This window comes from Carassius gibelio, chromosome A5, assembly GCF_023724105.1.
Source record: "Carassius gibelio isolate Cgi1373 ecotype wild population from Czech Republic chromosome A5, carGib1.2-hapl.c, whole genome shotgun sequence".
Taxonomy (NCBI): Eukaryota; Metazoa; Chordata; class Actinopteri; order Cypriniformes; family Cyprinidae; genus Carassius; species Carassius gibelio.
In genome coordinates, this window is record NC_068375.1 from 5796694 (window position 1) to 5819014 (window position 22321).

Below are 22321 nucleotides of genomic sequence, written 5' to 3' on the forward strand. Positions count from 1 at the left end.
CATGACTTTTGCCATAGAGGTGCAGGATGGGGCCACAGCCTCGGAGGCTGTTCCGTCAAGGCCCGCCATCCCATGTCTGTCCTGAAGGACACCCAGAGCGCCCACAACTCCCCCCCGAATGTCAGTGTTGTGTCTCCTATGTGTCTCTGCCTGCCTTTAGTTACCCCGTGTTGGACTGTTTACTTTGAGTTCAGCCCACGTCTTGTTCTTCATGTCGCCATAGAAGGCAGCTGTGACACACTCATTATAATTGACTGAACGTTCAGACACAAACCACCTGAGTCTGCCCTTATTATGGTTAAAAAAATAGCACAATGTTTCCCTTTTCCAAGGAGCAACATTTGTTCAACAAAGCCACATATTTGAACGTTACGGTAAGACTGATAAGTTTCAAGTGGTTGCTTAAACTTTACAGACACTTCCAGTGAATTGATTATCCAGCATTCAGATCCCTAAAGAAACACTGGCCGTATTCTATGATCATGCACCTATTAAAGCAAAGCGAGGCTCATTACAGACACACATCAAATACAGTCTCATGCTGCTGAGCTGTTGGCGTCCTTCTGCTTTAATCCATCTTTTACAGAAACTCCAGTGGATTCGTAAATTGGTTTTGTCCTAGACTCATAAAATGCCAACCGGTTTTGGACAGTGGTGGTCAGGGGTCAAGCTCTTATATTGATTTAGTTGAAGTAGAGGTATAAATTTAATGAAATATGCTCCTACGACCCACGACTGCAGGACTGGAGATGAAAATTTGCCTGAATGACTAAATCTGGCACATTTACATGGTGGACTTGTTTGCTCATGTTGATTAATGTGCATTGTCCCTTTTTAAAAAACAAACAAACAAACAAACAAATGACGCTCTGAGTCATTGTGTTTTTTCAATCAGTTTTCTGTAAAATTGTAAAAAGTCTCTATATATAAGTCTCTCTATATATATTTCAGACATAAGAAGGTAACATTGAGAGGTATTCATTAACACAGTAGCCTGTATAAATGCAGTAGTAGTAGTGGGTGTATTGTGTGCAACAAAGTGTACGTTTTAGTTAGCAGTAGCAACAATAGTTAATTAAATGTTTGGGCCTGGTCATTTGGTTGATCAGGTGATTTGCTTGTTGGATAGTTACGTAGGTTGGTTGCTTGGTTACTTGGTGATTTATGTATAATTGCAGTTAAAGTGCCAGAGGATAAAAATCTCTGGATATTGGCTGAAGCAATTTCTCATTTTCATTATATTTGTAATTTATCAAAAGAAAGTCGTGGAGCAGAAGATCAGAAGAGCCAAAGGAGGGCTGTATGTATGATTAGACTGGGAGAGCCACTCACCACGACGCCTGCAGTTTAATGGAGGAACATCATTTATTCATCATTAAGTCTGAAATGCAGATTACATCTGAACAGTGATTAAACAAAATGAGCCAGAAAGGAGGAGGAACTGATAGAGTGAAACAGAAGAGGAGAGAATGTGGGGTGTAGAATAGACAGTAACAGACATGCTGCTTGATTTACACGTGATTTTCATTCTACTGAATGGTCAGTTAATGCTATCATCATGTATTCACCCAAGCTGTTTGTTCACCAATTAAAGGCAGGGTAAGTGATTTGGTTCAAATACATTATTTTTAAATTTTTTTTTTTAAATTTTTTTTTATTAATGCTATACGCCTCAGGCCGATATAAAAAACCCTTTTAATAAAAACCCTTTAAAAAATTAGATACGTTCTGTAATTATTATGTAAAATTAGCTAAAAGACCCACATACTAGAATTACTCGAATACAATAAACGATGTTATCTATTAGAGTAGGAGAGATTCATTTCTTTTTTTCGCATTGTGATATTTTAAAGCATACAGTATGCATAAGGCAACCTTTCAGATTTGAATTAAATATAAAGTGACTTGATATAAGAATCAAACGGGTTAATTATTTATTTCATTGTTCCCTTTATTCTCAGAATCAAAATCAATGTGAGATACTAGAGTTTTCTTATTTTGAACTTCTCCTGTAGAGCATAATGAGGTTTTAATTATACTTTCAAGACCTCTCCATGTTCACTTTGACAGACAGAAAACTGTTCAAAGACAGAGAACACTTGACCATTTTTAGAATCTCTTGTTTATAACCCACAAATTAAAATCCTTTTTTCACATTTCATTCTCCTTGACCACCTAGTCATTTTCTTTTTTTTTTTCTCTTTTTTTCATGTGTGACTTTACATTGCTCAGAAATTACTGCATGTTGTTGAAAATTATTTATAAAACTACTTACATTTTTCAAAAGAAAATTGTACTGAGAATTTAGAAAATCCTGCAATATTTTAATTAGTGGTGGGCCATTATCTGCGTTAATGTGCTGCGTTAACGGGAGACTCTTATCGGCGATAAAAAATATTGCTGTTAATCTATTCTCAAAATTGGGTTGGGAGCTGGGTCTATACTACGCGAGCTATGATGACTTTCACCTTGATATTTTAGCATGGATGTTTTTTTAAGAAGCTTCTCAATCGAAACCTCGACAAGACGCATGCCTGTTTCACACATTCTCCGTCTGCAGTGCGTATGCAGTCCATGTGCGTTTCGTATGTGGTGCAGAAATAGCACGGACTCATACTCATTGTGGTTTCACACAGGACGCGTTTGCAGTCCGGTACTCGGTATGTGAACGATCGCTGCACTGCTGCAGACGCAACGCTCCTGGAATGCACTGACGGACCGCAACCCCGTGAATGATGGAATCCGTTAACATGGGTGCGTAAAAAAAATATGCAACGCATACGCACTGCAGACGGATTATGTGTGAAACAGGCATAAGGTTGTTTGCACCTTGTGCAATGTGGAATTTGTTTACAGCTTTCTCAAGCAGTTTGTGATGCATTTTAGAAACAGGAGATGAGCCCCTGGTCTAATGCACCACCTGTCTTGAGAAACCCGTTCTCAAAGACTTAACGTTACTTTTAGTCATTATTTTATTTGGGTAGTACTGAATGCCTTCGGCAGAATTCAAATGAGCCAATTTAATCTAGTTTAATCTAGATAAATTCCAAGATTACAGTGAGATTAATCTAGATTTAAAAAATTAATCTATGCCCACCACTAATTTTAATTGGTTGAAAATGCTAACCCTTGGCTACATAACGTGCTAAACATATAGCATTTTCACCTCTCTCTTCTTGGTATTTTCATAAACATGTAATGTGAGTGAGAGAGTGTGTAAAGCCATGCAAGTTCAAAGCTGATGAGGAGCGATAAATAAACCATTTGAGTGTTTTACTTGGTTGTTGATTGTAATCTCGGAAGCATGTGCTAATGAAAACTACATGAATGCTTTCAGGGGAAACTAGTAGCAATGTATTGATTTTACCCTATTAAGTACTTTTAGTGTGTATGAAGTCTGTAGTGAGGAATACATTTTAGTTCTGGAACTCACAAACACATTACAAGTAAGGCTAGTTATGTCATCTGATTACTTGTTTGAAGTTACTAGTAAAGTAACGCATTATTTACTTTTTCAAATATGTAACATAAGTTCCCTTTCATCCATCATCTTCTACGTTACATCAGAAAGAGACTGACGAATGGGATCTCACCCGAGAGCCCAATCACCTTCAAGTGGTTACAAAACGAGCCAATGGTATGCCGAGTACCTTGGTCTTTGGAATTTGCATTGCGAGCTACGCCCCGCAGAGCGGGTATATGAGGAGCAGCGCGAGCAACTCGCATTCAAGCTTTCGCTTCGGAGCCGAACACATGGCTTACTGCTTTAACACCACACCTACTGGTGTTGGTGTGACGGCGCAATTCAGTGGTTCATCTGGGTTTCCCGCGTCAGCTCCCCTGAGCACTTCAGCACCTCTAAAAGAGCTTTTTCTTTTAAGATAAGAGATTAACGGGATCGCCACATCACAAGGGCGGGCTTGAGTCCTCTGGAGATGAGGATTCAGCTGCGTTGCCTCCCTTTGGAGTTCCAACGTTGCCCAAGTCCAATCCCGAGCTGACGGCCGTGCTTTCCTGGGCAGCTGAGAGCATCAGGCTTGAGTGGAACCGTCCACGCTGTTCCGAGAACTCGAGGCTGGATTATTGGTTCCTGGGGGCTCCTCATGCTGATTGCCAGCACCCCCGTCAGGTTCCTTACTTTCCGGAAGTACACCAGGAAGTGACCAGTTCATGGAAGGCACTTTTAACTGCCCAAAACCATTCTGGTACTTCCTCCACCTTCACTGCCCTCAATGGTGGAGCGGCCAAGGGGTATGCTGGGATTCGACCCGGTGGAGCGTTCTGTTGCGATGCAACTGTGTCCGCAGAGCACCTCCGCATGGCCTGGTGGTCCCAAGCTGCCCTTCGAGGCCTGTAAGTTTTCATCCACGCTTGTGGCCAAGGCTTATAGAGCTGCGGGCCAGACCGCTTCTGCCCTGCATGCCATGTTCTCCTTTCAGGTCTGCCAGGCCAAGCTGCTCAAGCATCTGCACAGGAGCAGTTCTGACCCAGGGGTTTTGCAGGAGGCATGCACTGGTACCGACCTCGCTCTCTGGGAGACGAAGGTCACTGGATGCTCCTTGGGTCAGGTGATGTCCACTTTGGTGGTCCAGGAGCGCCACCTATGGCTAAACCTGGCAGACATGAGGGAGTCTGGTCCGGGTCCCTAGAGGCCACGAACGACAGTGGCCGATGTGCTTCCTCGCCACTCTCATTCCCCTCTCCCTTTGCCAGTTTCCACGCAAATCCGGCTTGAGAACGCTTTGCCTTCTCATGCCCGCTTTGCTACTTGGAGTCAGACAAGTGCCCGCGCTCTGACCCTGCTGGCAAAGAGCGCGATAGAGCCGGTCCCTCCAGCCGACATGAACTCAGGCTTTTACAGCCCTTACTTCATAGTACCTAAGAACACAGGTGGGTTAAGGCCAATCCTGGACTTGTGTGCCTTGAACTGAGCTCTGCAAGGCTCCCATTCAAAATGCCAATGCCCAAGTGCATTTTCGAATGCATTTGTCCGATGGATTGGTTTGTAGTGATCGACCTGAAGGACACGTACTTTCATGTCTCCATTCTTCTTTCGAGGGGCAGGTGTTTCAGTACAAGGTTCTCCCATTCGGGTTGGCCCTGTCTCCCCGCGTCTTTACGAAAGTAGCAGAGGGAGCCCTGGCTCCTCTCAGGGAACGAGGTGTCCGTATCCTCAACTACCTCGACGACTGGCTGATTCTAGCTCACTCTCAAGTACGGTTGTGCGAGCACAGGGATCTGGTGCTCAGACATCTCACCTGACTGGGTCTTCAGGTCAACTGGGAAAAGACCAAACTCCCCCCTGTGCAGAGGATCTCTTTTCTCGGTATGGAAATAGACTCGGTCGCCATACTCATGTGGCTTACAAACAAGCATGCACTGTTACTGCTGAATTGCCTGAGACAATTCGAGGGAAAGAGGGTGGTTCCACTGAAACTGTTTCAGAGGCTCCTGGGGCATATGGCATGGGTGGTGGCAGTCATACCGCTCGGGTTACTCCATATGAGACTGCTTCAGCACTGGCTTCACGACCGAGTCCCGAGATGGCAACTGGCAACTGGGCACGCTCTGAGTGACTGCCTGCCTCCGAACCTTCACCCCTTGTTTGTTCCCCTCATTTCTATGGGCTGGCGTGCCCTTAAAACCTGTGTCCAGGCATGTTGTTGTGTGAACAGATGCCTCTGCCATGGGCTGGGGTGACATGTTCAATGGGCATGCTGCGTCAGATGGGACCCCGACTTCAGTGGCATGTCAACTGCCATGAGTTGCTAAAAGTACGACTTGCTCTGCACCGCTTCAGGGCCCTGCTGAAGGACAAGCACGTTCTGGTCCTTACGGACAAAACTGCGACCATAGCTTACATCAAACATCAGGGTGGTCTATGGCCCCGCCGCATGTCGCAACTCACTCGCCATCTCCTCTTGTGGAGTTGGAAGCATCTGAGGTCGCTTCCTGCCATTTACATTCCAGGCAGGCTCAATCGTCCAGCCAATGAGCTCTCATGGCAAAAGTCTCGCCCCAGGGAATGGAGACTCACCCCAGTCGGTTCAGCTGATTTGGGAATTCTTCGGAGACGCTCCGGTAGACCTGTTTGCCTCTCCAGGAAATTCCCACTGCCAGTTGTTTTACTCCCTGACTGAGGGCACCCTTGGAGGACGAGGAGCAGGTCCTCATGGTTGCGCCTTTTTGGCCCAGCCGGACCTGGTTCCCTGAACTTGTACTCCCTGCGACAGCCCATCCATGGCCAATTCTTCTGAGGAAGGACCTTCTTTCTCAGAGACGGGGCACCCTCTGGCACCCACGTCCCAATCTTTGGAACCTACACGTGTGGGTTCTGGACAGGTCACGGAAGGTTTAGGTAGCTTCCATCACTTCAGCTAGAGCCCTGTCCACCAGACACACCTATGCTTTGAAGTGGAACCTCTTCATCACTTGGTGTTCTTCACGGCTTGAGGGCCCCTGGAAATGCCCGATCGGTTCAGTGCTTTACTTTCTTCAGGAGGGGTTGGAATGAATGCTGTCTCCTGCCACCCTCAAGGTCTATGTGGCCGCCATTTCGGCTCACCATGACCCTGTTGAAGGTAAGTCTCTTGGGAAGCATGATCTAATCATCAGGTTCCTGAGAGGAGCAAGGAGGCTCAATCCGCCTCGCCCTCAGCACATCCCCTCTTGGGACCTCGCAGTGGTTCTATCTACACCGAAGTGGGCTCCCTTTGTACCCTTTCTCTCAGTAGTGCTAAAGTCTTTATCTTTGAAAACTGCGCTCCTGATGGCTTTGGCTTCGGTGAAGAGGGTCAGGGACCTGCAGGCATTTTCAGTTGAGGAAGCATGCCTGGAATTCGGGCCAGCCAACTCTCAAGTTGTCTTGAGACCCCGACCTGGGTACGTGCCCAAAGTTCCCACCACTCCTTTTAGGGATCAGGTGGTGAGCTACGTTACATCCCCTTACCACATCTCTGTTCCGCTGAATGGCCGGGTCACTGGCTTGGCTCCTCAGCGAAGACTTGAATGCGAGTTGCTCGCGCTGCTCCTTATATACCTGCTCTGCGGGGTGGAGCTTGCGATGCAAATTCCGCAGACCAAGGTACTCAGCGTACCATTGACTCGCTTTGTAACGAAGGTGATTGTGCTCTCTGGCAAGATCCCATTCATCAGTCTCTTTCTGACGTAACGTCTCCGTTCCCTCCTTCAGGGAACGAGGGTTACATATGTAACCGAGACCTTACTTTGTTTTCCCACTTATTACTTTGTTTTTGCACCTTTCCTATCCCCATGTTGAAAAAGAAAAAAAAAATTAAGAGTGAGGCACTCACATTAGCCTGAGGCTTAATAATCTCACTTATGGTGTGAAATGGCCTTTACAGTTGTTTTTAAAGTACACTCAACTCTCATATGTGTATAGCTCATGCTGATTTTGATTCCTTTATGGTATGAATGTTTAAATTAAAAATAACAGAATATGCATTCATCTATGCTCTCACATGAGAGGCCCACGTCCTCAGTGCCAGAAGCCATTAAAATGTTTGCCTTTAATTAACTCTAAAAGTTAATGGATTACTGCCGAGGGTATTTCAGAACTTTGCATTACTCAGTGGTGTCAAAAGTACTGGCATTCATTACTCAAGTAGAAGTATAGATACTAGGGTTTAGAAAGACTTTTGTAGAAGTTGAAGTATCAACTCAAGCTTTTTACTCAAGTAAAAGTGTAAAAGTACTGGTTTAAAAAACTACTTAAAGTATAAAAGTAAAAGTAATGTAAGGAAAAAAATGCCATTAAGAACAAAAGCTTGGGCCGTGCCACAGGGGCCTATTGTGCACTACCCCACCTCCTAAAAAAACATTTTTCTAAAGGCCATAATGACTATAATATTATATTAAAATGTTCATGTTGAAAAGTTTGGGATGCACTAGGCTACCTGTTTCAGCCACATATATGCCCATTGAAAATGGACTCATTTTAGTACAATGCAAATACATTAAAGAGCTAGAGATATGATGACTAGTTGCCAATAAGTATTGTCATGGTGCAAAAAGTCAAACTTCAGAGGCATGTCATCAATAACCTTGAATGGAATGTAAATGTACATCCAAGCTTAGCTGCAGGACTCTGTGAGGGCAATGGACAAGAACATTGGTGCAGGCTAAAAACAATTACTCTTGTGTGGTTGACTATTTACAATAAACATTATAGTGCTGTCAAAATGAATGATTAATCTAAGTGATTAATCAAAAACTAAAAATGAAAAATAACTCATGATCCTGATACCTTCTTGACTGATAGCTTCTTGTATTCGGTACATCTGCTATGTCCAGTGTTCGGGGGTAACGAGTTACAAAGTTGATATAGAGCTTCACAGTCCCACCCACAGCCCGAGAGAGCTATGGTGCTGGAAGTAATTTTCCCATTCATTTCTCCCATTCACTTTCGGAAAAATCCGTATCTAAAGAGTTTTAGAGCATATGTGAGGATAACCAGCTACGGCTGAACTCATAAGCATATAACATATCATTTCAAGTGAAAAAATTAAGACAAAATCCAAAATTCAAAAGGTACAAGACTGTGTACATATTTTCATTTCGAGCGCAGGAACTACTCATCCCATAAACCACCGCGCCCCATTGAATTCGACTGAAGCCACAACTGAGAACGAGGCAACGAGCCTTTTGAGCGACATCCAAATCTGATGACGGCCGCTCGCGCGAACTTTTTCCTCCAGTTAATTTTATTTTATATAGTGAATGTGCAGTAATTATATATTGTGTGCGTGTGTGAAAGTGGTTAACGATAAAGTCAGCAATGGTGCAGTGCTTTGTATCTGACTGCAATCACCGCTCAGTTGTCAACACATGTCGTTGCCATTACACAAATGTTCAGTAAATGCACAAAAAGGTATGTCTAGGCTAAATATTGTTTTGACAGTGGCATTATAAAATGCTTGATATGACTCATTTCATATGGAGGCTACAGTAGCCTAGCTAAAGTGGACGATAATGCTAACTAAAGTTACCAACCTCCCTGCCAAACTCTCAATGGCAGCCAAGGAGATCATGATTGCACTGATAAGTCTACCGTGCAAAAACGCAACACAGGTTTTTATTTTATTTTATTTTTTTATTAATGATCTTCAGTCTTCACGGACCTTCGAGGGGTTTACTGTATGTGTCAAGAGTGAGGCCACACAATGTCTGAATTCCCATTAGCCCAGTTTGTGACCCTCATCAACCCCATTCACCAGTGCCCTCTGGAAATGCCACTCTCATACAGAATTAATGACTGGCAAATCAGCTCCATAAAATTATGATTGTAATAACAGCTGGTAAACTATCATCCCCTGCACAACCTGTATCACAAAAGAAAACAATATTGTGTCTAAAAAATAGCCATGCTAGCAAAAGAAAACTCTTTACAGTTTTGCTTGTTTTGATAGACTTTTCAGAGTTTGAAAACAGCATAGTGTAACCATTGAATACATTAACAATTTTGTAATTAAAATTTTAACCCAAAAGTTGGGTAAGTCCATGTTTACCCAAAGTTGGGTTGAAACAACCCAGCATTTTTTAGAGCGTACTCTAAAAAAAAAATTAAGGCACCAATGCTGGCTTCTATGATTGAATGAAGAACATTTAAGTTCCATAGATCCTTTATTATATATATATATATATATATATATATATATATATATATATATATATATATATATATATATATATATATATATATATATAGTGGAAAATGTTGTTCAGAGTATAAAATATTCTTCGCATTCAGAAAAAAACAATGTTCCTTTAAGAAATATTATTCTGTGGCATCCCTGCATGATAATAATAAAAATAATAATAATACTTGTGTTATTTTAAGAGTACTAATAGTAATTATTGAGTACAAGTTGATATTTACTTTAATTAATTTAGGAGATAAGTGGGTGGAGGTTAGAGGTTTGTTCCAATTCAGAGGAACAGAGAGAGCAAATCTTCTGGAAAAATGATGTGATGGGATCAGCAGGTGCCACACACTCTCCGACCACAGAGGACAATCATGAACACATGGTGGTCTTCCAGCAGCAGTCTTGAAGGGCAAAGTCTTGCATTTTATGTGGGCAGCTACTGGAGAAAAGGGTCATCTTTGGATGGCTGAAAGTGGACTGGCTTCACGTTCTGGATCACCAGTTGAGGTTTAATCATGCTAGCTTGACTATAGTCAAGATACAAAGCAGTGGTCTAGTTTTGAGAAGACAGACCGAATAAGGTCTAAGGGTTTTTTTTTGTTTGTTTGTTTTTTGTGCAAGTTTACAAATGAGTGTATCCACTCTGGGAGCAGGAGCCTTTTTATAAACAGATCATTTTATATTAAAGTCTGACTGAAACGATATGTTCAGAACTGATTATTTTTTTTTTTTTTCTAACCATGTTAATAAACTTTCAAGACTTTAAAACTTTCAAGTTTATTACTGTCCGACTACTAAAAACAAATTTATAGCTGACTTAGTGACTTTAAGATCTCACTTTAATCTGTAGAACTATTATAAAACTAATCCTAATTCTATAAGTACCAAATATTATTATTTTTTTCTCTCTGTATAGTTTAGATACATCAATGAAGACATAACTGATTTGAAATAAAACAGGTATTCCAGTTTCACTAACAGGAACCCTGATCACTATAATGATGTCTTTGTGTGTCACGGTGTCTTGTCTCTGTATCCCTGGGTGTCCACTAGTGGTCTCCCTTCCCCATAGGCACCTTACCGCAGGCACTACAATTCTCACAAAGCCTTGTCCCTTAATCACAGTAATTGCAGTCCTGTTAATTGCACTCAAGTGTCTTCACTTGAGAGACATTACCCTGCCTATATTATCCGGTCTGTTTCCATTTGTTTTCATGGAGTCCTTACTTTCCGTCACCATGTTTCCTCGCGTTCCTTGTGTTCTAGTTTCTTGTTCCCTGTTTGTTTGTTTAGGACTGATGTTTGGTTATGACCCCTGCTTGTTTTAATTCTGATTTTGCATTACCCAATTAAAATTCACACTGCACTTGGGTCACTCGTCTCCTGTGTTCCCGAATGTGACAGAAGGGCTCCATCCGATCAGATCCGGCGTTGTGGGATTTTTTTTCTCCGTTCCCCAGCCAGCATGGAGGACCGGAGGAGAAGATTCGGTAAATTAACCTCCCTCTGTCAAAGGGGGAATGAGGTGGGTGGTGTGGCACAGGAGTTCTGGACGTTGGCTGTAGGATCAGGGTACAATGACGAGCCCCTGAAGGACCTATTTAACGTCTCTGCCGCCGGTCCAGAGCCATGGCACAAGATGGCCGCCTGTCCAGCACCTCTGCACAAGATGACAGCCACAGTTGACCCTCCAGAGTCAGGTCAGGTCACAGTTGACCCTCCAGAGTCGAGTCAGGTTCCCGTTGACCCTCAAGAGTCGAGTCAGGTTCCCGTTGACCCTCCAGAGTCAGGTCAGGTCACCGTTGACCCTCCAGAGTCAGGTCAGGTCACCGTTGACCCTCCAGAGTCAGGTCAGGTCATCGTTGACACTCCAGAGTCAGGTCAAGTCACCGTTGACAATCCAGAGTCAGGTCAAGTCACCGTTGACACTCATGAGTTAAGCACTACCACAGTTAGACCTCAGGAGTCAAGTCAAGTCACCGGTGATCTTCAAGGACAAAGTCAAGTCACTGGTGTTCTTCACGGGCAAAGTCAAGTCACCATTGATCTTCATGTGCAAAGTCAAGTCACCAATGATCTTCATGGGCAAAGTCAAGTCGCCAGTGTTCTTCATGGTCATGGTCAAGTCACTGACTATCTTCATGGGCAATGGCAAGTCACCATTGATCTTCATGAGCAGAGTCAAGTCACCGTTGATCTTCCTGAATCCAGTCTAAACTCTGCAGAACTACCAGAGTCTCTCCATGTCTCTGCTGAACTACCAGAGTCTCTCCACGTATCTGCTGAACTACCAAAGCCTCTCCACGTCTCTGCTGAACTACCATAGCCTCTCCACATCTCTGCTGAACTACCAGAGCCTCTCCTCATCTCTGCGGAACTTCCAGAACCTTGTCACGTCTCAGCCGAACTCTCTGAGTGCTCGACTGATCCTGTCGTGGCCACGGAGGCCACCCTTAACTTGTTCATGTTCTCTGTTTCAGACTGGCCTATCCAGACTTGCTCTCCTGTGTCATCGATCCCACTGTGGGGGTCCTCTGCGCCACCCTGGTGGGCTCCTCTCTCGGCCACACGACTGTGGTGGTCTTCTGCGCTGCCCTGGTGGACTTCTGTCTCGACCGCAAGGTTGTTGTGGTCCTCGGCGCCACCCTGGTGGGCTCCTGTCTCGGTCACACAGCTGTGGTGGTCTTCTGCGCCGCCCTGGTGGGCTTCTGTCTCAACTGCACGGTTGTGGTGGTCTTCTGTGCCGCCCTGGTGGGCTTCTGTCTCGACCGTACAGATGTGGTGGTCTTCTGGGCCACCCTGGTGGGCTTCTGTCTCAACGGCACGGTTGTGGTGGTCTTCTGCGCCGCCCTGGTGGGCTTCTGTCTCAACCACACGGATGTGGTGGTCTTCTGCGCCGCCCTGGTGGGCTTCTGTCTCGTCCGCATGGATGTTGTGGTCTTCTGCGCCGCCCTGGTGGGTTTCTGACTCAACTGCATGGCTCCAATTTCACCTTGCTCCACCCTGGATTCTTGCCCTGTCGGTTCGGCCCTGGACCACTGAACTTTCTGTTCTCTCCCGGACCTGTGTTTTGTTGTTGTTTTGTTTTAGTTTTTTGTTTTCTCTCTTTTTCCCTCTATGGACCTTGCCCTCCGCCCCTCCCCCTGGTCCTCCGCCGTTCCACCTCCCTCCTGACCTCCTTGTTGTTTTGTTTTTGGCACTTCCTGTCTCTGTTACCCTCTATCCTGGTCTCCTTGTTTTTTTTTTTTTTTGTGCATTTCTTATCTCTGTTTCCATATATTACCTGGCCCTCCGTCCCTCCCCCTGGTCCTCCGCCAGTCCACCTCCCTCCTGGTCTCTTTGTTCCTTGGTCTGTTCTTGGGTTCGGGTGGAGCATCTGGTAGCTACTCCGTGGAGGAGGGGGTAATGTCACGGTGTCTGGTCTCTGTTTCCCTGGGTGTCCACTAGTGGTTTCCCTTCCCCATAGGCACCTCACCGCAGGCACTACAATTCCCACACAGCCTTGTCCCTTCATCACAGTAATTGCACTCCTGTTAATTGCACTCAGGTGTCTTCACTTGATAGTCATTACCCTGCCTATATTATCCGGTATGTTTCCTTTTGTTTTCATGGAGTCCTTACTTTCCGTCACCTGGTTTATTTGCATTCCTTGTGTTCTAGTTTCTTGTTCCCTGTTTGTTTGTTTAGGACTGATGTTTGGTTATGCCCCTGCTTGTTTTAATTCACACTGCACTTGGATCTCTCGTCTCCCGTGTTCCCGAATGTGACATTGTGTTTATGTTAAGAAATCTTTAAAGTATATGAAAGCAGAGTTTAGTTTGCAGTGCAGGCTCATGCAATAATGCATCGACTAGTCTGAGTGATTTCTTAACACTAAAGTGAAAAGAGCACAATGTTCTTTTCATTTAAAAAAAATCTATATTTTTTCGTTCATTTATTTGTATATTTATAATTATTTATTCTTAGAAACTTGTCCTATGCCACAGTTAATGTTTGGCTCTGTCATTAAGGCTTTCTACGGGATCAATTGTATTATGAAAGGCCCTATGCATTGAAACATGAATTGAATGAATTATTTGTAATTCTTTCCTGAATAATTCAGTGATCCTGGAGAGACTATTTGGACTATTTAGGATTTATTATTATACTCAGGGGGAGGCTCAAGATCAGGGATTGGTGAATTATACACCGTTACTGTTGACTGTCCTGGCAATAATCTTTTTTGCTTGGCATTGCAAAGGCAGTGATTCATTGACAGGCCTCAGGCACGTGCTGAATCAACAACACTTCAGCAACACACTTACACAGGCCTGACATCTTTCCAAACAAACGACACATGGGAGACCAGGAATCATTCATTTTCTAGAATGCACAGTTTATTTTTAGTTAATGAAGTCAGAAAATAAATACATACATACATTCTTAGAATGTAAAGCACTAATACATTCCCATCCACAGTTATTGGCAGTAATGTTGACTATATGTTAGCTAATCACCATAATTAGGATTTACTTTGAAAAATATTCACTCAGAAATGGCTATCAAATTTTGCACATTAATTTAAAAAAAAAAATCACAGCATGTAAGAATTTGAATTAAGCATGTAATTCTGAAGTAGAAAGTCTAAAATGGTGTTTTCTTGTAAAACATAATCCAAAAAACTTCGAAAAATCTTTTATTTTTATTTATTTTTCATTTACTTTAAACAATGTCCACTCAGAAATGGCTTACAAATTTCAGAAATAATTAAAAAGAAATGTCAAGTAACACCGAACAAAACATGAAATTTATTAGTAAGACTGAAACAGTTTTCTTTTAAAACATACTACAATAATCTTAGTTTTATAGACAAATTTGAATATATATATATATATATATATATATGTATATATATTAGTGCTGGGCAACGATTAAATATTTTAATCGCGATTAATCGCATGATTTTCTGCGATTAATCGCGATTAATCGCAGCATGCGCAAAATTCAATAATGAAATCAAAAGTAGTGTATTGTGTAATTTTATTCTTTCAAAGTTCTACTGTATGAACAAAAGTGCAATACAATTTTGTTTGTCAAAACTTTAAACAAATAAAGTGTTTTTTTACAACAGTTAAAAGTTAGTAGCAGTTAACATTTCTTGTAAATCTTAACTTAAACATTAATGTAATCAAATTAAATATAACATTAACGTATAAATAAAAAATTAATGTTTTATTAAATAAAACATTAAAGTTTTGTTTAGTTTGTAATATATATATATATATATATATATATATATATATATATATATATATATATATAAATTGTGTCCAGAACCTCAATCATAACATTTTAACTGCCCCCTTCCGAGCAACAACATCAATCTCCTTTAGAGAATCTCAGTCCAAAAAAAAAAAAAAAAAAAATCTTTCAGTGATGCAGGTTGAGTGGACAAAATTAACTTCATTTAGCCTATCCATTCTTCCAACTTTACATTTACTTACTCATCTGCACCTAGCCAGTTGCTTAGACACACAAGGTCATTCACATTTTCAGATCAGAATCAGAATCAGAATGAGCTTTATTGCCAGGTATGTTTACACATATGAGGATGAATTTGTTTTCGTGACAGAAGCTCCGCAGTACAACAGAATGACAGCGAAAGAAAACACAAAACACATAATAAAAGAATAAAAAAATAACGCGGTTTCTTGGAATGGTAGGGTTTTTTGTAAATTTGTATTGAGATGATAAAGAGAGACATTTTGCTGAAACGTGCGCTAAACATTTTATTCCTGTTGCACATCAGTGGGACATTTCAAATAAAGCCAGCACACTTAGCACAGATAGCGCAAGAAATATGATAGCTGCTGCGAGACATCTGCCTTTTGAACACGTCCTCTGCGACGCGCACAGTCTCCAGCGTTCTGTCATAGTATCTCTGCACAACAGCGCGTTTGACAACGTCCTGGCCAAATGCAGAAAGGTTGTTGGCCATTTAAGCACAGTGCAGCGAGTGCTGCAGAATTAGAACAAAACAAATTGAACTTAGACAAAAAGAAGAGTCGCTTATACAAGTCATTCCAACCAGATGGAATTCGACTCTGGACATGATTTTCTGTTTTGCACTGTAGCTCATCCCAAGCAGCAATTAGCCTACTGATAAACATCCCACCCCTCCTGTGACCCATGGTTTGTGTTGTATTCGGTTGTTTTATTACAGTCTAGCTATGTGTAGTGAAACGCAGTGAGCAACGGACTTTCAAAATAAAAAAGGACGTTAACGCGCGATAAACTAATTGTCGGCGTTAATTAATTAATGCGTTAACGCGATAAAAACGCGTTAACTTGCCCAGCCCTAATATATATATATATATATATATATATATATATATATATATATATATATATATATATATATATATATATATATACAGTACAGACCAAAAGTTTGGGAACATTAAACATTAAACAATATATATATACAATATATATATATATATATATATATATATATATATATATATATATATATATATATATATATATATATATATATATACTATATATATACTATATATTACATTGTGGATTTAGTTTAAAACACTCAGAATTAAATTCACAAACAATTAACTGCAACTGATCCACTGAATTTAACAAAATGTTTAAATGGAAATAATGCAATAGTGTTATATATAATATATATGTTATTATTATTATTATTATTATTATTATTATTATTATTATTATTATTATTATTATTATTATTATTAAGACTAGCACTCCATCTTGACCATGTTTTCACGAATGCAAAACATTTTTTTACAGCTGCCACTGGACTTCAGTATAGCTATATTTATCATTATTTAATGTGATTTAAGGACTAAATCCACCTAAAACATCTATCAGCAGATTTTGAAACATGTCTGATGTGATCCATCTCATAGAGAATGGCTGCCGTCCAGTGATTCATTTTTTGTATTTTTATTTTTTTGTGTATATTTCTCAACATTTTCAACATTCTCAGCACTAGATTTGCAGTGCAGTGATGATTTATGTGTGGGCAGACATATTTATGTGAAGTCCAGGTAGGTGAAACACCAGCTGGGTGTATGTGACCCTTGACCCCTGTCCATCAGCCGCCCACCTTTCAGGGAGGAGCTGCAGCTCTGCCCCGCCGGCATCCATCAATAATTCAGACTTCACATTAATTACAAAAGGGCTCTGCTCTCCGTGTGTGCTACGGGTTTACAGTCATCCATCACCCCTTTCAAGCCACTCACATAAAGCTCACATTCCTCCTGAGGTGCAGGGAGAAATCTATTCTTTCATATCTGCAGGTCTCTCGGCAGGTGTTTGTTTGCGCGCGCGTGCATTAGAATGCAATCTGAACTGTTAAGATATTGCCGCTCACCAGCTTTCATCAAATAATTAAATTAAGACATCACAAGAACGGGGCGGGTGAGAATGATTCAGATTGTCAGTAGTGGGCCCAGCTATGAAATGCCACGGCAATATCATCCTCCGGTGCATCACAAGACAAATGGCTTTCATCTAACACCACTGTGGCCCATGATTGAATCAGCAAAATTTCAAAGGAATTATCCCGATAATAATATTTCACCTGTTTCATATCCACCTCAATAGATGCAGCAATGCAAAAATGGTTCATCAACTTTATTTCTCAATAAAAATATGTAAAATAAAAATAATAATAATACTTTTTAGCTCCCAACAGAATAAATGTATATGAAATATATCTACAGTTGGAGTTTGGGGCTAGGAATTATTCTCACTATTATTATTATTATTATTATTATTATTATTATTATTATTATTATTATTATTATTATTATTATATATTCAGTAACATCATTTGCCAGGGAGTCTCATAAAAACATGCCCAGTTTGCATTTCACCCTAAAATAATAATAATAAAAAAAAAAAAATAGAAAAACAACAACATTATTTTCATGAAAAAGTGCATTTTCCACTCAAAATTTTCATTACAGTATATATTCAGACAAGGTTTTTTTTTTTTTTCTTATTTTTTTTTTTTTTTTTTTGCAATTATGATCATAAAACAACCCCCCCCCCTCCATTTTTTTTTATTAATTAATTATAAAAAAAACAACAACATTTAAATGAAATCAGAAACCATGCAAATAAAATCAAATTCAAAATATGTATAAAACTAAAATCAGTGTAACTAAAATAACACTATTCTTAGATACTCATTATCATAAAATATTACTTTATTTTTTTAATCAGCAAAAATGAAAGGGGCTGGACTTCTGTAAAACATTTCTGCATTACAGTAATACAAAGTATATATATATATATATATATATATATATATATATATATATATATATATATATATAATTTCTCATAAGTATATATATATATATAGCAATTGTGAGTTTCCTTTTTTTCTGATTATGTGAGATTTACCCTTGTAGATGGTTCATATTAAATGTTATAGTGATTAGCAATACTGCATTATACAGTGATTTTATCATTCATTGTCCTGTATTGTACTGGACAGAAGATGTGTTGTGAATGAGATATAATTGCTTGTTAATGTTGCTGTGTGTTTGTCTGCAGAGCTTGTTAGGCTGACATGTAATGTGAGCAGGCAGGCTGTGGGCAATGCCAGCGCCCTTGCCATGGGAAATCATGTTCCATCTTGTTAGGGGAAGTTTGGATGCTTTGGCCTGTGAGGACCGCTAATAATCACCCCAGCGACTGTCACGGCTGCAGAAGTCCAGCTGCTTTACAGAGCCGGCCAGAAACACACTTATGTTAGGCACATGTGCCACTGTGGCCAGCTGAAGACACACGTGAACTTACACATGATCACTTACAGTAACATGAGTCATCAACACATTTCCAGGTCACGTTGATTTCGCCCTGAATTAAAAAATAAAAAAGACAAAGTGTAATATTATTTCCATGATGAATCATATTTTCCCTCATTTTCATTCTGTACACAATAAGACATCCTTAAAGGGATACTCCAACCCAAAATTAAAATGTTGTCATTAATCACTTACCCTCATGTCGTTCCAAACCCATAAAAGCTCTGTTCGTCTTCTGAACAGTTTCCAAAATATCTTAAATTGTGTTCCGAAGATGAACAGAGCTTTTATGGGTTTGGAACGACATCTGGGTAAGTGATTAATGACCAAATTTTCATTTTAAGGTTTAGTATCACAGGCGGAGGGTGAACCAACTCCAGGGTAAGACTATAAGAAGCCAAATCTATTAACCACAAACATCATAAACCTGTCTTTTTTAGGCAAGAACCAGACATGTCATGTTGGCTAATAAAATATGTTTAAAGGAACTGAATTTGCATTTAATGTGATCATAATTTAATTAAAGCATTATAAATTGATAATTAAGTAGGCATAACATTGGTTGCACTTTATTTTACAGTACGTGTACTAACATGTACATAGTGTACTTACAGTGTATTTATCTAAGAAAGTTCTGGTAATACAAGGTAACTACATGGGTAGGGTTAGGTTTAGGGGTAGGTTCAGGGTTAGTACCTAGTTATTTCATAGTTATTATAATTACTATAATAAGTACATATTATGTACATGAGGAACAGGACTGTAAAATAAAGTTCTACCATAACATTTCCTCATGGTTATTCAAATGGCTAATAAATTAGGTCTATGTACAGAACTGACATTATCACTAACTTTGATCTATCACACACTTAAAAAAACTAACGTATCATTATAATCACTGAAACTGTACACACTGCGAATTGAATCCCTTACTTACATTGTACGTACATCTGCGCTTTGTTTTATATGATGAGAGAAATTGCGTAATTCAGTCATCGAACATCTGCGCATTCAGCAAGCTGATGAGTTTCTGCGATGCCTCATCTGAACATCTCTGATTGGCCATTGCATTCCTAAGCTCAACAGAATAGGATGTGTATGTTTATAATGTGCAACACTGTAAAAATGCCTAAAATGAAATACAGAGAAAATCTTAATTTAATGCCACAATCTACACTTTTTATTCATATACGCTTTATTAGCAACAGACGTAATACATTTCATTTGTTTGTGCAGGGGCATTTTTGTCCAATTTAGTGCATTTTTGCCCCAAGACCCCATGGCTAAGCCTTACACATGCTCCGCTTATGCGGAGTGTCCCTTTGAACGCTCAGAAAAAAAAGGTACAAAGCTGTCATAGTAGGTAGTAACGTAAGGTATAAAAGCTAAAAGCTACATTTCTGTGCCCCATTTATCTCTACGTGTTAGATAGAGCAATGCTAATTTTGCTATCCAAATTCACACACATTTAACTTTAAGCTCCAGTTCTCACAGTTAACTATTAACTCTGACTTTTATATATATATATATATATATATATATATATATATATATATATATATATATATATATAGTGTATGATTTTCATCGTCACAATAGATCACTGCAAATGTTTGCCACATATCATGGCAACAGCAAAGCACACAATATTTCTGTGACCTTGTGCTTTCAGCTCCATCCTCATTGGAAAAATAATGATATGTTTGTCTCTGCCACAAGACAAGCACATGTTTCAAATGCGTCCTGCTCAGAGTAAACGCTGTTGTGCAGAGGACAGACGATGTGCACCTTTTGTCCTCATGCTGAAGCACTGCATATTACATTATCTGATTAGTATTTTTAGGTTCAAACAGTAGATGTATACATCCTTATTTTTGTATTTCTTTTTTTAATGTCTGAGAACACACTCATACATGTATCAATTAATGTTTATCAGTAATTGACTCATATTTCAATATATATATGCTATACCTTCTGAAATGAAAAAAAAAAAATACTGTCAAGAGTTTGGAAACATCTAGGATTGATTGATTGAATTTAATTTGTAGTTATTCTGCTTACCAAGGATACATTTATTTGATAAAAAAAAAGAAGCAATGGAAAAGAACATTTTCCATTGTAATGTTTTGTAAAACTTAATTTATTGCTGTGATCAAAGCTGTATTTTCAGCATCATTACTCCTGTCTTAGGTTGAACGTTTCTGTTCAACAGTCATGGTTTCCACAAAATGATTTAGCAGCAAAAAATATTTTCAACATTGACAATAATCAGATGTTTTAAATAAATGTTTATTGAGCAGCAAATCAGTATATTAGAATGGTTTCATGTGACGCTTCAAACAAGAGTAATGATGCTGAAAATTCAGATTTGATTACAGAAATAAATTACATTTTAAAATATATTCACATGGAAAATAGGTTGTATTAAATTCCAGTAATTTCACCTTTTTAATTGTAATTTTGATCAAACAAATGCAGCCTTGGAGACTTAAGCATTATTTATTTTGTATGTTATTGATTATTTAATTGAATTAATCTCCTGTGATTGTCTTTTAGGGAAGAGGCCATCATGTCCACATATTTTGAGACGGTGGACGATCTGCTTGCGTCGTTTGGTCCGGTGAGGGATTGCTCCAAAGATAATGGAGGATGCCGGAAAAACTTTAAATGTGTTTCCGACCGAAGGATGGACTCGACCGGCTGCATGGTGAGTTACCACAGGTCATCTGACATCGCTCTCATAACCACTGACTGCGGTCAAACTATCTGATCCACAGCACATGTTGAGACTCTCAAGCTCTCATTCCAGGAGAACAGCATTCTGGCAAATACCTCTCATTACAGGCAGACGAGTTTGTCTCGTGTTACATGTGTAGATTAAAAGGAAGGAAATGAGTACAAGGAAATGCGGTTAATGGCTTTTTAGGGTGAGATCTGCTCATAAAACAGGGAAATTGATGAGCTCACAGCGCTCTGAGCTGATGGATGAATCAATCATACACAGCACAATGGGCGTTGATCACTCACACACTCATTAGGAATGAAAGTCTGACAGTGATTCTGCAGTCTTATCAGCTGCAGTGCTTTAAAAGAATAGTTCACCCCGTATCTTTCATTAACGCTTGAGTCGTTTCAAAGCCATTTCTTCTGGGGAACACAAAAGGGCAAATTTTTAAAAATGTCCTAATCGCTCTTTTGTTTTGTAATGAAACAAGACGGTGTCAGATTTGAAGTCAGATCTGATGTAAAAATGATTGGTTCTCACATCTCCCATCACATCATAGATTTAAAAAAAGTAGTGTAAAAAAATAAAATGACAAGTATGTGGTATATAACTTGCAGATACTTGAATATTGCTTTACTTGCAAATAATATACTGTTAATGAAATAAAAGGCCACTTAAGTGTAAACAGAAAAACGTTCATGACTATGTTTCTTAACACACTTTAAGATTTTTTTTTCTCTTTCTTTTACTTCATTATAAATGTGTTATATATATATATATATATATATATATATATATATATATATATATATATATATATATATATATGTATGTATGTATGTATGTATGTATGTATGTATATATATATATATATATATATATATATATATATACATTTTAATAGAAATAGCATTAAAGTATATTTAAGTTTATATTTTAGTTTTATAAATGCTTTTCATAAATGCTTTTCAGTGCCAGTAATTACACAATTATTTATAAATTTATACTAAAATCCTACTTTAAAAAAATACTCTGATAAAAGTATGCTAAACTGTTCTTTTTTTGTTTTTGTTTTTCAACAAAGGGGTAAT

General features: G+C 39.5%; 1 protein-coding gene across 2 annotated transcripts in view; it reads left to right on the forward strand.

The window, feature by feature from the left end:
• The window catches only part of LOC127989645 (astrotactin-2-like), a 463909-nt gene that overhangs the window by 262615 nt on the left and 178973 nt on the right, over positions 1-22321 (forward strand). For both annotated transcript variants that reach the window (XM_052591441.1, XM_052591440.1), the window contains one exon: positions 21062-21212. In XM_052591441.1, coding sequence (XP_052447401.1) covers positions 21062-21212 — 151 coding nt within the window. The remainder of the gene's footprint in view (positions 1-21061; positions 21213-22321) is intronic.